This window comes from Phyllopteryx taeniolatus, chromosome 4 (assembly GCF_024500385.1).
Source record: "Phyllopteryx taeniolatus isolate TA_2022b chromosome 4, UOR_Ptae_1.2, whole genome shotgun sequence".
In the NCBI taxonomy this organism is placed as follows: domain Eukaryota; kingdom Metazoa; phylum Chordata; class Actinopteri; order Syngnathiformes; family Syngnathidae; genus Phyllopteryx; species Phyllopteryx taeniolatus.
The window spans coordinates 32745117-32758588 of record NC_084505.1 but is presented as its reverse complement, the minus strand read 5'-3'; the positions used below and the strand labels follow the sequence as shown (position 1 = coordinate 32758588).

General features: G+C 42.6%; 1 protein-coding gene across 10 annotated transcripts in view; it reads left to right on the top strand.

Moving 5' to 3' along the window:
* The first annotated feature begins 291 nt into the window (after positions 1 to 291).
* The window catches only part of LOC133477254 (caskin-1-like), a 44663-nt gene continuing 31482 nt past the window's right edge, over positions 292 to 13472 (top strand). For 8 of the 10 annotated variants that reach the window (XM_061771828.1, XM_061771827.1, XM_061771826.1 and 5 more), the window contains exons 1-3: positions 292 to 695; positions 7909 to 7960; positions 9618 to 9715. In XM_061771828.1, the coding sequence (XP_061627812.1) occupies positions 602 to 695; positions 7909 to 7960; positions 9618 to 9715 (244 nt within the window). In that variant the 5' untranslated portion in view covers positions 292 to 601. The remainder of the gene's footprint in view (positions 696 to 7908; positions 7961 to 9617; positions 9716 to 13472) is intronic. The other 2 variants (XM_061771831.1, XM_061771829.1) reach the window with 1 other exon arrangement.

The window sequence follows — 13472 nt, the reverse complement described above, 5'->3', positions numbered from 1 at the left end:
CGGGGTTATATTCCTTTTAAGCCACTGACATTTGAACACAAATGGTGGAGCGACAAGTTAGACAGATAACATAACAATACTCATAAATTTCAATTGGGAAAAAAAAAAAGATTTGAGATACGAGTGCTTTAGTGACGATGGGCTCCCGGAACGAATTAAACTCGCAACTCGGGTCCCTTATTTTGCCTTGCACGCGCACACAGGTTATTGCAGCAACTGGCTTGGCGCGTGGTCATGTCATGCGCGTGCCTGTCCATCATTTTGCCCCCCCCCCCGGCTCCCCCCCTCATCCTGCGCGTGCGTGACACGTGAGCTGGGAGCAGGAGGATGAGGAGGGTGAGGGCGCTCGAGAGCTCCACCGCGTCCAGCCGGTGAAATCCACGCACACGCTCACACACGCGGGTGCAATTGTCGAAGCGCTCGAAGGGACGGCAGACTCGGACCGGAACCGGTGGTGCGCCGCTTCGGCACACTGATTTGCAGCATCTCGCTCCCACCGCCTCTGCCTCTGCTCCGGAGGGAGGCCCCCAGCGGCGGCGGGATGTAGCAGCGGATTAACGGCGGAGGAGGACAGCGGCGGGACGGACGCGGAGGGAAGGACATGGGGAAGGACCAGGAGCTGCTGCAGGCCGTCAAGACCGAGGACTTGCTGACAGTCCAGCGCCTCCTGCAGAGACCTCGGCCCGGGAAAGCCAGTGAGTATATGCCCGACAGCGAACACGCGCAAGCACCAAGTGCAAGCTCGGATCAATCTGAAATGTGTGTGTGTGCGTGTGTGTGACGTTGCAAGGGTGAGCATTTACTTGGACGTCAACTGCATGTGACTGCTTTTTGCATGAACGCATCAGTAACACACAGTGAGTGTGCGCGCGCGCGTGTGTGCGTGCGTGTTGTTTGAGAGAATGGAAGGGATGGGAGGTGTGTGTGTGTGTAGGGGGTGGGGGGCTGTGGTTCAAGCGGATGTGTGATGACGTTGCACGCGTGTGAGAATTTTACTGGGATTCCTGCATAAACTGCACACACAGATTGTACGTGTGTGTGGGAGCGTACGTGTGTTTGGGGGGGGGGGGGGGGGGGGGGGCATTGTGTGCGTGTGGCCAGAACAGCCATTGGCATCCCACTTTATATTGGTTGGTACACACAAGGGAAAAAAATGCGAGGACGTGCTCCTTTTACACCGTGAGATTATAGTGTGTGTGTTTGGAGGGAGGGGAGGATGTGACTGTGCGTGTGGGGGGGGGGGGGGGGGGGGGGGGCGTAAATGGGCAAGGATTGAGAATGATAGTGATGATGTAGCATGTGTACGATATACATACATCAAATTTGACAAATCTATTACTAGTGATTGAGAGACTGTGTGGCTCACTAAACTCTTCGCACGCAGTTTTTGCCTCAGCGTCATCAGGCACGACTACCCGACGGCTTCGGTCGGCCGCCCTCAACAATGGCGGCGTGGAACACGGTCCACTCGTACTCAATATCCCTCGCCTCTCCCAGGACGTGGTCGAGGTGGGTGTTGAGGCTCGTCCTCTGCCAGACTTTCCCACGCAGACCTTCAATACGTTTGGGTCTGCTAGGTGGGACCGGCATCTTCCCTCCACTGTCGGAGCCAACGCGCCAACGCGCCATCGCGCGGTGATTAGTTGACAATGCCGCGCCTGTTTTCACCCGAGTGTCCAAGACGTGCGGCCGGAAGTCCGAAAGGGGTGGGTACTTTATACTGCTGTTTGGTTTTATAGGCAGAAACAGCTGTCAGGATCCATCCGCCCAACCCAAGGCGGTGGGAGGCTAACCTCTCGTCAACTGAGGTGAACCCCAACGTACAGGCACCGAGACGTGGGGCAGTAAGTATGCCCACACCCGCTCGGGGCTTCTCACCGGGCGCAACTGCAGAGTGGAATAGAGCCCAACCCCTCTCGAGAGGACTGGCACCGGAGCCCAAGCCGTGTCGAGGCGAATCTGACTATACCTAGCTGGAACTTCTCGACCTCGCACACCAGCTTTCCCCGCCAGAGAGGTGACGTTCCACGTCGATAGAGCTTATTTAGCCGAGGATCCGACCCCCAACTTCCCCGCCTTCGTCCGCCACCCAGCTTTCTACGCACCTGACCCCCCTTGGCCCCATCTTGCCCATCCGTGTGCCCGGCTCCACCCCACGGGTGCAAACTTGGCCACCAGGCGCTCGCCAGACGGGGGCCTTGGTGACCTGCGTCCGGGAGAAGGAAATAACAATAATAACAATATGCAGTGACGGGTGAGTGCTTTATCAAATTGAAGCTAGTCACATTAGCTGAATACATAAGAATATGGAGTGATAGGTAAGTGTTTTTATGTGCGTGAGCAGAGAGGTGCACATGCATGGAGATGTTTGGAGGGGACACATTGCACGTGTGCACTCTCGGATCATTGGGACACACAAACCCCTCCAACACAATAAGGCAACGGCTCAGGGAGGGCAATTCTTTATCCTCTACGAAAAATTACGAATATTACAGCATCTTACTGCGGCACGGTGGCCGACTGGTTAGAGCGTCAGCCTCACAGTTCTGAGGACCCGGGTTCAATCCCTGGCCCCGCCTGTGTGGAGTTTGCATGTTCTCCCCGTGCCTGCGTGGGTTTTCTCCGGGCACTCCGGTTTCCTACCACATTCCAAAAACATGCATTAATTGGAGACTCTAAATTGCCCGTAGGCATGACTGTGAGTGCGAATGGTTGTTTGTTTCTATGTGCCCTGCGATTGGCTGGCAACCAGTTCAGGGTGTACCCCGCCTCCTGCCCGATGACAGCTGGGATAGGCTCAAGCACGCCCGCGACCCTAGTGAGGAGAAGCGGCTCAGAAAATGGATGGATGGATGGACAGCATCTTACTGAGTCACATAGAGTAGTACTACTCTTTGTTAATGTCGGCATGACTGTAGTAAGGAACAGCATGATGAAATGAATTGCGGCATTAAAGCAGGATGCACAGGCTGTTTAATTCTATTTAATTTAAACTACTGTATTTGTGTGTGTGGGACGTTAAGTATCATAGTGATGATGTTGCATGAATGCATGCTAAAAACAGACAGGTTGTGTGTATAAATCTGTGTGTGTGTGTGTGTCTGCGTGTGAGAGCGGGGTGCAAGTGCATGAAGGTCTTCCACCGCTCTCGGGACAGGCGGATTATTGGTGTGTAAAGACGCCAGATGTTAACGGTAATAGTGCGGCGATGACGAGAGCGCACGTGACGACGTGGGCGCGCACGTGCCCGAGGGTTGTTGACGGGGCGTCATCTGGGACTGGAGGTGATAATTAGATTTCAATTACAGTCTCGCGAACGCAGCCTCGCCCGTTTCGTCGGCGCTTTCTCCTCGTTCGCCTCTTCCTCCCATCTCAACTCGTCCACCCCTCGTTGCCCGGCCTTTTAATTGCCCGGCCTCTTGCTGCCATTTCACCCCCTTTCGGTTTGGCTCCACGGTCCTCTCTCTCCTCTGCGCTCCTCTCAGCCAGCAGTGCCACGGCGAAGAAAAACGCTTCTCCTCCAATGCCAGAACAAATCAGCTCTGAGTGTTCAGTCCACTGTGTGCACAGACAGACAGCGAGAGAGAGAGAGAGAGAGAGAGAGAGAGAGAGAGAGAGAGGAAAGGAAGGGTGAGCTTGCTGAGGAGCTTTGCGGAGAAAAAGAGGTGAAAAGACAGGAAGTCACGATGGCAGATTAAAGGGTGAGCGATGGAGGAAGGTGTGCGACGCGACAGGAGACCGGATTCATGTTTGAATAATTAAACAGGTCTCTCTGCTGGAGGATCACTGCAAGACTTGGCCTTCACCAGGGATGAGCAAGACATTTTCTTATTGTGCGATCAGGAAAATTAACATTTGTTCACGAGTCAAATCATCGTACCCCATTGAAATGAACGGAAATGCCATTAATGTGTTCCAGCAGCTTCTCAGTGCGGCAGTAAAATTAGTTGTTTGTCGCAGAGGATAAAGAATATATGTTTGTGAGTATAATCATATGGTCTGCCTACAGTGTTGCAGCACCATTTGTGTTCAGATATGTGTTTTGCTTAAAATGGTAACAACAACACCAAATGGATGCTAATTGTTAGCCTGTGTCCCTATAAAGTTTCCCATTGTGCGTTAGCATTTAGGTAGCCGATGCTTTAAATACACGTGTAATTCTCTTTGTTTTATGTTTAGTTTGAAAGTAAACTTCAACTTGGATTGGCAATAAACATCTTGAAGCCTCTTTTTTTTTTTTTGAAGAAGAATTGTTTAATCAAGTTATCTGCCAAACTGCTGCTTCTTGTGAAGTGAGTTGAGTCACCTGCCATCAGCGCTCGTATCTCAAGTTTGCACTCGCAAGTCAAAGCATCATATCGGCCTACCGACGGCTCGTGTCAATGTTTTAATCACTTGGCGCATTAAAAGCAACGCATGAAGTAACAAAGAGCTGAAACGTCTTATTATGGTTGTTTTGTTTCCATGGTTTCCTGTTTTTCAATCAGCTTAAACTGCATAATGTCACCCTGAACTCACTTTTACACGAATGTGCAAATGTGCCGACAGCTTGGATTCGTATATGGACGGACAGAGGCGAAACAAGACTTGAGAATATCTGATAATGAGGACCCAGGAGAACCTCACTCCCTGCCACTTCCCATCTCTGGGGGTGGGGTCTTTGGGAGTCTGTTCCTAAAAGTTTCCCGCCAGCAGCACACTGGCGTCGAATGCGAATTGAGTTTGTTGCGGAAACATCGCACACTCATATCATAGCCGTCTCTGCCAAGTGGCTGACCGTATGCGTTATGCATATGCAATGGCACGTGGAGCGGTTGCCACGGTAACAGAGTGTCGGTTGCAGCATCATCGCTAAAATTAACATCGACGTTTTGAACTCCACACGAACCTCAGACAATAATTATGAGCAAACACGTCATTAATTGCATAAAATGCTCCATCATATATCACCGAGTGGCCACTTCATTAGGTACACCAGCACCATTTAATTCTGGGGTGGGCAAACATTTTTGCTCAAGGGGCACATTGGATTTAATTAGGTAAATGAATACAAAATAAATGAGCATATACTTCTGATTTAACCAATTACAGGAAAATTTATCTGAACTAATTAAGTGAATAAAATATTTTATTTTGAAATTAAATAATAATTAATTGTCATGTTTTAAATGTATTATTTTATTGTAATTAATTTACCAATAATCTCATAAAATACATATTTAAAAAATGACAATGTTTTATTTGCCAACTTGTGTTTGTTAATATTTATATTACATAATCAAATAATTATTTAATAAAATGAACATGTACAGTGGTTTATTTTGCTAATACCTTTACTGATTTTATTTATAATAAATCAATTATTTATTGAGCTATTTAATGATATAAATGAATACAAACCAGTGTCGACAGTACATTTGAATGAACCAATTTTAGGAATAATGCTATATATATATATATATATATATATATATATATAGTACATAATGTGTTTTACTTTACAATTATTTACGCAAAATAATTTAACCAATTATGTAATTTTGTGACAAAAATAAAATGTTATTTACAATAAATAAATTAACCAATTATTTAATATTTTATTATGAGTTAAATGAATAAAAAAATACAAAGGAGTGAATACATTTTAATGGAACAATTTTAGGAAATATTTGCTCGATTAATGCAATTAATATGTTGTGATTGAATATGAATAAATTGTGTTTATGTTATGTTATAATTTATAAATATTTTTTTATGATGAATTGATTCATTTTTATGAAAAAAATATGACAGGATTCTTAATAATGTCATAATGTAAATGCTAAAATGCTCATCTGGCCTCACCTTTTCCTTCCCCACGGCCATGTAAGTGATGTAGAACTGCAATGCATCATACCGGGAGCAACGCTGAATGTTTTCCCCCTTTCTTTTAGAGCTAAAAAGAACATTCATCATAATGGATTTGAGTTACGGGCGCAGTGTAATGCCCAGAGAGCAACCTTTTGAGCAAAAGATCATCAGGGTGGATGGTGTTGGCTGCTGGGGTTCATGTGAATAACTGACAGTCTGACGCTGACACAGATATCTGTACTCATTGATTCATCTGCCGGTCCAGTGGGGGGAAGGGACAGCTCTTTTTTTTCTTTTTTTTTTTTTTTACATTTAATCCAAGAGCGATGGGAGCCGGGAGGGCGAAAACACACTCGCACACGAGCGTGCACACAAGCAAACACACATGTTTGTCAGATGCGGAGTGTAAACAGAGCTGCACAACCAGCAAATCAGATGCCACTCTTTAGCAAATTACATGGGAAATTAGAGTGTGAGAGCAGGATGAAGGGATGAAGTGCATATAGGGATGCGGAGAGAAGGGCAAAATCTTTCGCCCAGATTACAGAACAGCCACAGATTACGGCCTGGCGCATGGATTATGAGGGTTTGACAAAAAAAAAAAAAGCAGAAGCAGAAAACCAAACAAGCACTGTGTGTGTGTGTGTGTGTGTGTGTCCTTGCTGCATTTTGGTGTCTTCATCCTTCTTATTTGCGTTCAAAGATCAAGGTTATCGCCACACGCACACTTACACGAGTCAATATGCATGCCCACATGCACACACACTCAAACATCAGGAATCTAAATACAGCCTAAAAAGAACCCAAAACACAAATACCTCACACACTCACACTGCGCTTTTTTGCACGGATCAACCCACATCTGCCACGCTCACCAACAACAAACTGAAAAACGTTTTTTTTTTTTTTTTAATATATATATACTTGGCTCTAGGATACAATAAGCAGAATTGAGTGGTGTTTGTAATATTCTGACATTGACTGTAACACAGGGATGCACTGGCATCATCTTGACGTTTCTTTGACTTTGATGTTATTGGGAAAATGTCAACTATGCATTAGATATGGTGTAAAGTGCTGTGAAAAAAGTATTACCCATATTAGGGCTGTCACTATCGAATCCTGTTGGAATGGCCTCTCCTATTGATCATTGGTCGAATAATCGAATAATAATCATTCTTGTCGCCAACAACATCAAACAAGTCTCATGATTAAGGGCACGGATGGGGAATATTTAGCGTCTCCAGATTTTTTTTTGTTTTAAGGGGTAGAAAGAGTTTCAAATGTAGGGAGTAATAGTAAAAAGTCATCTGAAAAAACAAATACCTAAGTGAGGATTCCTGAAAAATCTACTTAAAGTAAAGGAGAATTTTTACTTGGTTACTTCCCACCACTGCACACAGATGAGGAGGCTGCAGGTTAGCGAATGATTAATGACAAAATTGGAGGTCTTACACTGCTGCAGTATACAATGGATCACTGCTATTTGGGGGGGATAGAGACCAGGCCGGACTGGAAATAGAAAACAATCCGCAGATAAATGACGGCCATTATAATTGCATTGATTTTATTTTTTTATTTTTTTCAAAAATATATATATATTTTTAAATGCAAAACATTTTCAGGGTTGCCACCCCCCCCATAAAAAGGAAAAGAAAAAAAGAAGAAAATATTCAGGGAGAAAAATGTGATTTTATTCCAATTTTTAAATTGTTGTTTTCTTATTATGCTATGCGGGGGGTCCACTGTGTTCAGCAACTATTATCATTCAGAAGCAGTGGTGACTCCGCAGGCTCCTTCACATTCTCAGTGTGACATTGTGCCTCCATTCGATTGGTCAGTTGTCCTTAGCTCAACTCCCCACCCCCGCCATCTCTCTCTCTGCAGAACACTTTTACATTTTTCAGTGCTTAAAGGGCATAAAATTGATGCAGTGTGCTGGAAACCTGCAGGGAATAAATGAAATATGTAAAGCAGAGAATACATGAATCCTTAGCATGTTATTTTTCATAGGTTTAAATGTAGACTCTTTTTATCATAGGTCTCCTTGTCTTTCAGAGCTCCTTGGAGCAGCCAAGCGGGTGAACGTCAACATCCAGGATGCAGATGGGTGAGAAGAAGCATCTTTTTTAATGATGTGATGAGAAAAGAATGGTAGAAAATGCATTCAATGTTTCCTCCACTCCTTTTTTTATTATCGCTAAAGTCAAACGTTTGACAGAACAAGACCTGATGAAATCACAATGATGTGTTTATAATGAACCCTGGCGTATTGGCAATTTCACCTATTTACATTTTTTGCCTACGATGTGACAAGAATGCCAAAGTTGAAGTTATACGTCTCGACTGAAAGACAAGCTTTGTAGGGCGGTTAGGAGCTAAGTTTAGCCCGGGTTGTTAGTGCAAGTAAGGAGAGTCTTAGCTGGCGCACACTTCTGGTGTGTTCTTTAAAAATCAAATAATCAGTAAGCCATTTATTTTTAAGGCTCATGTTGTATAATGAGTTTGATAAGATACTTAACTTGCTGTAGAGTCCATGTAGTTTGGGGTTTTGCAACTTCATGTGACGATAGCTTAGCCATTAGCATGGCGTCTTCATCTTTCTCCCGTTAATTACTCCTTGTTATCCCTTCGTGATAACGATACTTGTCGGAAGTGTGAGAAAATGTCCTTTTATTTATGAGTGAATGAGGACCCTTGTATGAAGTCATGCGACTGTGTTATGTTGGATTGGTGAAACAGTCACGTGACGAGTCTCTCTTGACGATCCAAAACAAGTAAATCGCACAAGCGAAAATACAAATAAAAGTTGCAAGCGGAATGTCAATGTAGCAGAGTACGCTTAGCGAAAATACTCGAGATAAAGAAAAACGTATGTTGCATTGCAGTACAATTTATCCAAAAAGTTATAAATGTAACAGCTACCCGCCTTTTTTATTATATTTGGGATGGACATCCCGCGATGCAGGAGCCAATCCCGTTGAAGCGGGGCGGGTCTTGCCGAGGAAGGGCGTGGCATTTCTAAGACTGTGTAATGGGACGTTCCCTTTCCGGGGTTTTCGTCTTTTGTAATTTGTTTCGTCTTTTGTGAAAGTGTTTCTGCTTTTGCTAATGTGTTTTCTGAAATGTAAAAGTGTTTCAGGTTTTGTTCATTTGTTTTCTGAAATGTAAAAGTGTTTCGGGTTTTGTTCATGCGTTTTCTGAAATGTAAAAGTGTTTTGGCGTTTGTTAAATTTGTTTTCTGAATTGGTAAAAGTGTTTCACAATTTGTTATATTGTTGTGCACTTCCAGGCCACCGTACTTTTTAGACATTTTGATTGGTTCATCTTTATGTGTGCACATGCTTGGCTTGTCTTTGTTGTTCTGTTAGGCTTTGTATTTTTTCACGTTGATTGGAACCACATCATTGGTCCCAACTGCTTGTTTAATGACTGATGATTGGTCGATTCGGCTCCAGGGCCCGGCCTTTATATTCACGGGGGATCCATTAGACGCTCACACACATTTACACACACACACATGCGTACACACACATGCGCTGTGTGTGTACGCTAGGCTCTAGGGCAGAGCGATTGCTTATTAATGGAAGTAGGTCATTTGCACCCCACCCCGCCGTCTCTCACACTCTGCGCCGAGGGGTGGAGCTGTTCTACGCCAAAGATGAACTCGGCTTCAAGTTACGCTCAGATTTTACTCATAAGTGCGTGTTAACGTGTAACTTTTTGATTTTTGATTTTTTTTTTACCTCATCTGTGTCTGTGCGAAGGTTGTCGCCTCTCCATCACGCCGCTCTGAGCGGCAACAAGGAGATGATCTCGCTGCTGCTGGGGGCTCAGGCAGCAGTGGACATTAAAGACAATAAAGGTACATTAGAAAAAAGAAAATAAACACTTTTGCATATTTCATCTCACAGGGATACAACACTGCAAATATCCTCCAAAATGTGGGAAAAATACTCAATGGAAAAGACACGGCGGGTTGCATCATCTTGCTCGTGAGCAATGCATTGTGGGTTGAGGGTTGAGTTGGATAATTTATCGGAAATGTCACACAGGTCAAAGAACGTGATACGTTTTCCCACATGAACTGTGCGAAACAGTATAAAAGTCACACATTCAAAGAAAAGAAAATAGTTTCACTGACATGAGAAATGCTGTCATGTTATTAGAATAATGTCATAATATTCTGGAAAAAAAAAAGTTGAATTGTTACGGGAATTAAGTCGTAATATCAGAAAAGAGATTTAACATTGTACGTGAAAAAAATGTGTAAAGATAGACGAATAAAGTTGTAATCTTCTGGACTGTTTTATAACTAGAATAACATTAGAATGTTAACAAATGGATCTCAAAATTCCCAAATGAACCTGAATGCAACAGGCCTACAATAGCCAAAAAGTTGGAAAAGTAGTTGTAATCTAAAAATTCAAGCCAAAATATTACGAGACAGAAGTTGTGATTGTACAAGAACAAAGTTGACGAGAAAAAGGTTTGATTTTTTTTTCACGAATAGTCGTAATATCGCAGGGAACAAAATATACAGTGTATAATTTTTCAAGAATGAATATAATGATGTAATATTACAGGTAAAATAACTTTAGAGAATGAAGGTGTGAATTTTTAAATAAATAATAATACAATTGTACTAGTACAAGAAAAAAGTGAGAATCTTACGAGAATTGTGACATTGAAAGCAAAATGTCCAAATTTTACAAGAATAAAATTCTAAATTCGTAATATTAAAATAAAAATAACAAATTTTCTGAGAATAAAGTTTTACTATTACAAGAGAAATGTCACAATTTCTAATTTTACAAGAGTAAAGTCTTGATTTTATAATTTAAAACAATCTGGATTTTTTTTGTTTTTTTTAAAGATGTAATATTACAAGAAAACAGTTGCAATTTTGCCAGAATGTCACAATATTACAAGAAAAAAGTATCATTTTAGATTTAAATCCTTACAAGAAAAAGGTCAGACTTTAATGAGAATAATGTTGTGATAACACAAGAAAAAAGTTGAAATTTGTATTATTTTCATTTTTCAAAAATAATGAACGTCCATCCATCCATCCATCCATTTTCTGAGCCGCTTTACCCTCACAAGGGTCGCGGGCGTGCTGGAGCCTACCCCAGCTATCGTCGGGCAGGAGGATGGGTACACCCTGAACTGGTTGCCAGCCAATCGCAGGGCACACATACACAAACAACCATTCGCACTCACATTCACACCTACGGGCAATTTAGAGTCTTCAATTAACCTAGCATGCATCTTTTGGGGATGTGGGAGGAAACCGGAGTGCCCGGAGAAAACCCACGCAGGCACGGGGAGAACATGCAAACTCCACACAGGCGGGGCCGGGGATTGAACCCCGGTCCTCAGAACTGTGAGGCAGACGCACTAACCAGTCGTACACCGTGCCGCTGGAATGAGCGTAACAGACATTTTTCTGCAGGACCATAGAAATAATATTTCAACGATTTTACTGCTGATCTTCAAAAGTTATGTTATTTTTTTATGTGATGTTTGTAAAAAGCAGTTGTGGCAATAAATACAATAAGGAGGAAAAAAAACATGCCCCTGTTATGCAATAAAATGGTGAGCTTGCTGAGGAGCGAAATAATATTTGTGCAAAGCGACAGATTTGTGTGCACAGCAAACAAAGAGCCGAAGTGAGAGCGAGCGCCAAGAGGAAGGAGAGCAGCCCAGATTTTCTTTTTTCTTCCCCCCCCCCCAGCCCCCTCCTCTAATATCTCCATCCATCCCAGTCTGGCAGAGCAGAAGAAGACCAAAGTCTCAGGGCAGATGGGAGACGTCAATCCTCCAGGATGGAGGACTGGCTCTCGCCAAGTCTGTCATGGGCGGTGTGTCTGTAAATGGACGCAGCCCTCCACTCAGCCCACATTGAGCTGCACCTCCTGGAGCAGTTTCCCCACTGAGGATGTCGCGAGGAAGCCATCAATTATTTGTTCATTGCTTTCCTGAAGTGATATAGGAGGCTTTGCGCACGTCCGTCTTGTATTCAGAGATTTATAGAACCAATTTCACCTGCATGGGCCGAGCCTGTGCTGTTTTGACGCGCTCAAGTCAGTGGCCCGCCGTACGATTTCTATTGCGTCGTCAAAAAATGAAATGTTACTAGAAACTTCAAAATTTTTTAGAAGACAGACCATATTTTTTTTTTTGGGGGGGGGGGGGGCGGATTAAAAATAAGAATGTAACAAACATTGACTCTTACAAGATAACACATTTTTTATTTGAGAGTGGTGCCTTGACTTACATTTATATTTCATTCCTTGACCGAGTTCATAACTCAAAACACTCTTTCCCCAATGAAATGAATAGGAATGCCATTAATCCGTTTCCAGTCCCACATTGTGTGCATTATGGTGTGCACACCTTCGCCACCAGGTATAATACAGACACACATGAAAAAGAGTTTCCCAACTGACTGCGTAAGCTGCAGTAATTGCAGTTATTTTTTTTACGCAGAGGATAAAGAATATATGCGTGTGAGTGTTGTGATGTTGTCTGTCAACATATTTGGTGGCACTGTTTGTGTTTAAATATACTTTGCTTGAAGGGTTATTACAGAACGACAGCAATGCTATTCATTCGCCCGTCTATGACATCTTGCATTGTGTGTTAGCATTAAACTAGCGGATTTTCCCAAGGAAAAGTTACATGGTTGTTTTAAAACACGTAAGTCGTGTCACTCGTAAATAGAGGTCCCATTTTACAGTGATAGGCTACATTAAACCTACGAGATTTTTGAGTGACGAGCTGTCGCTTGGTAGATTTTGTATTTTTTTTTGCTTTGTGTCGCAAGGCAAAATTTGAGTTATGAGCAAACTAAACGCCGTCGCTCGAGTGGCGTGAAAAGAAGCGGAGTAATTAAAGTTGTGTAATGGCCTCACATGTGAGGAAGGAGAGCTACAGTCGCCAACGCACGTTTAGCCGGCTAACACTACTACGGGCCCTGATGTCACTCACTAGGCCACGCCCCTGAAAGGCCCACATACAACACACCAAATAGTTGAATATTTCCTTTAACTAATTAATTGAATCATTTCAACAATTGTAAAAAAATACTGTTTTGTTATTTCATTATCATTTATTTATTGAATAAAAACAGGTTAAATCTGTGTGCAATATTTTTTCCCAATAGTTTCCTTTTTTATTCATAATAAATCAATTAACCAATCATTTAATGAGCGAAAAATAATTACTTTTGATCATGAAATTATAATTAATTGTCATTTGTTAAGTTTATTACATATTATATATATATATATATATATATATATATATATATATATATATATATATATATATATATATATAGTTTAAGTATTTAATAATAAAATGAATGTGTTAACTGTTAACTGTTTTAATTTACAATAAATCAAGTGAACAATTATTATTGCGATAAATGACTAAAATGCGCCAAATATTACTGGACTCTTGATAATGTAAATGCTTGGTGGGCTCGAAACTGGCCCCTGAGCTATACTTTGCCTTAACCTAGAGCATCTTAAATAGTTTTTAGCATGTTTCATAAACACAACGTGAAGCGGCCCCACTTCTTCCTCCCATTTTTCTGCATGTGGAAAACATTTGGA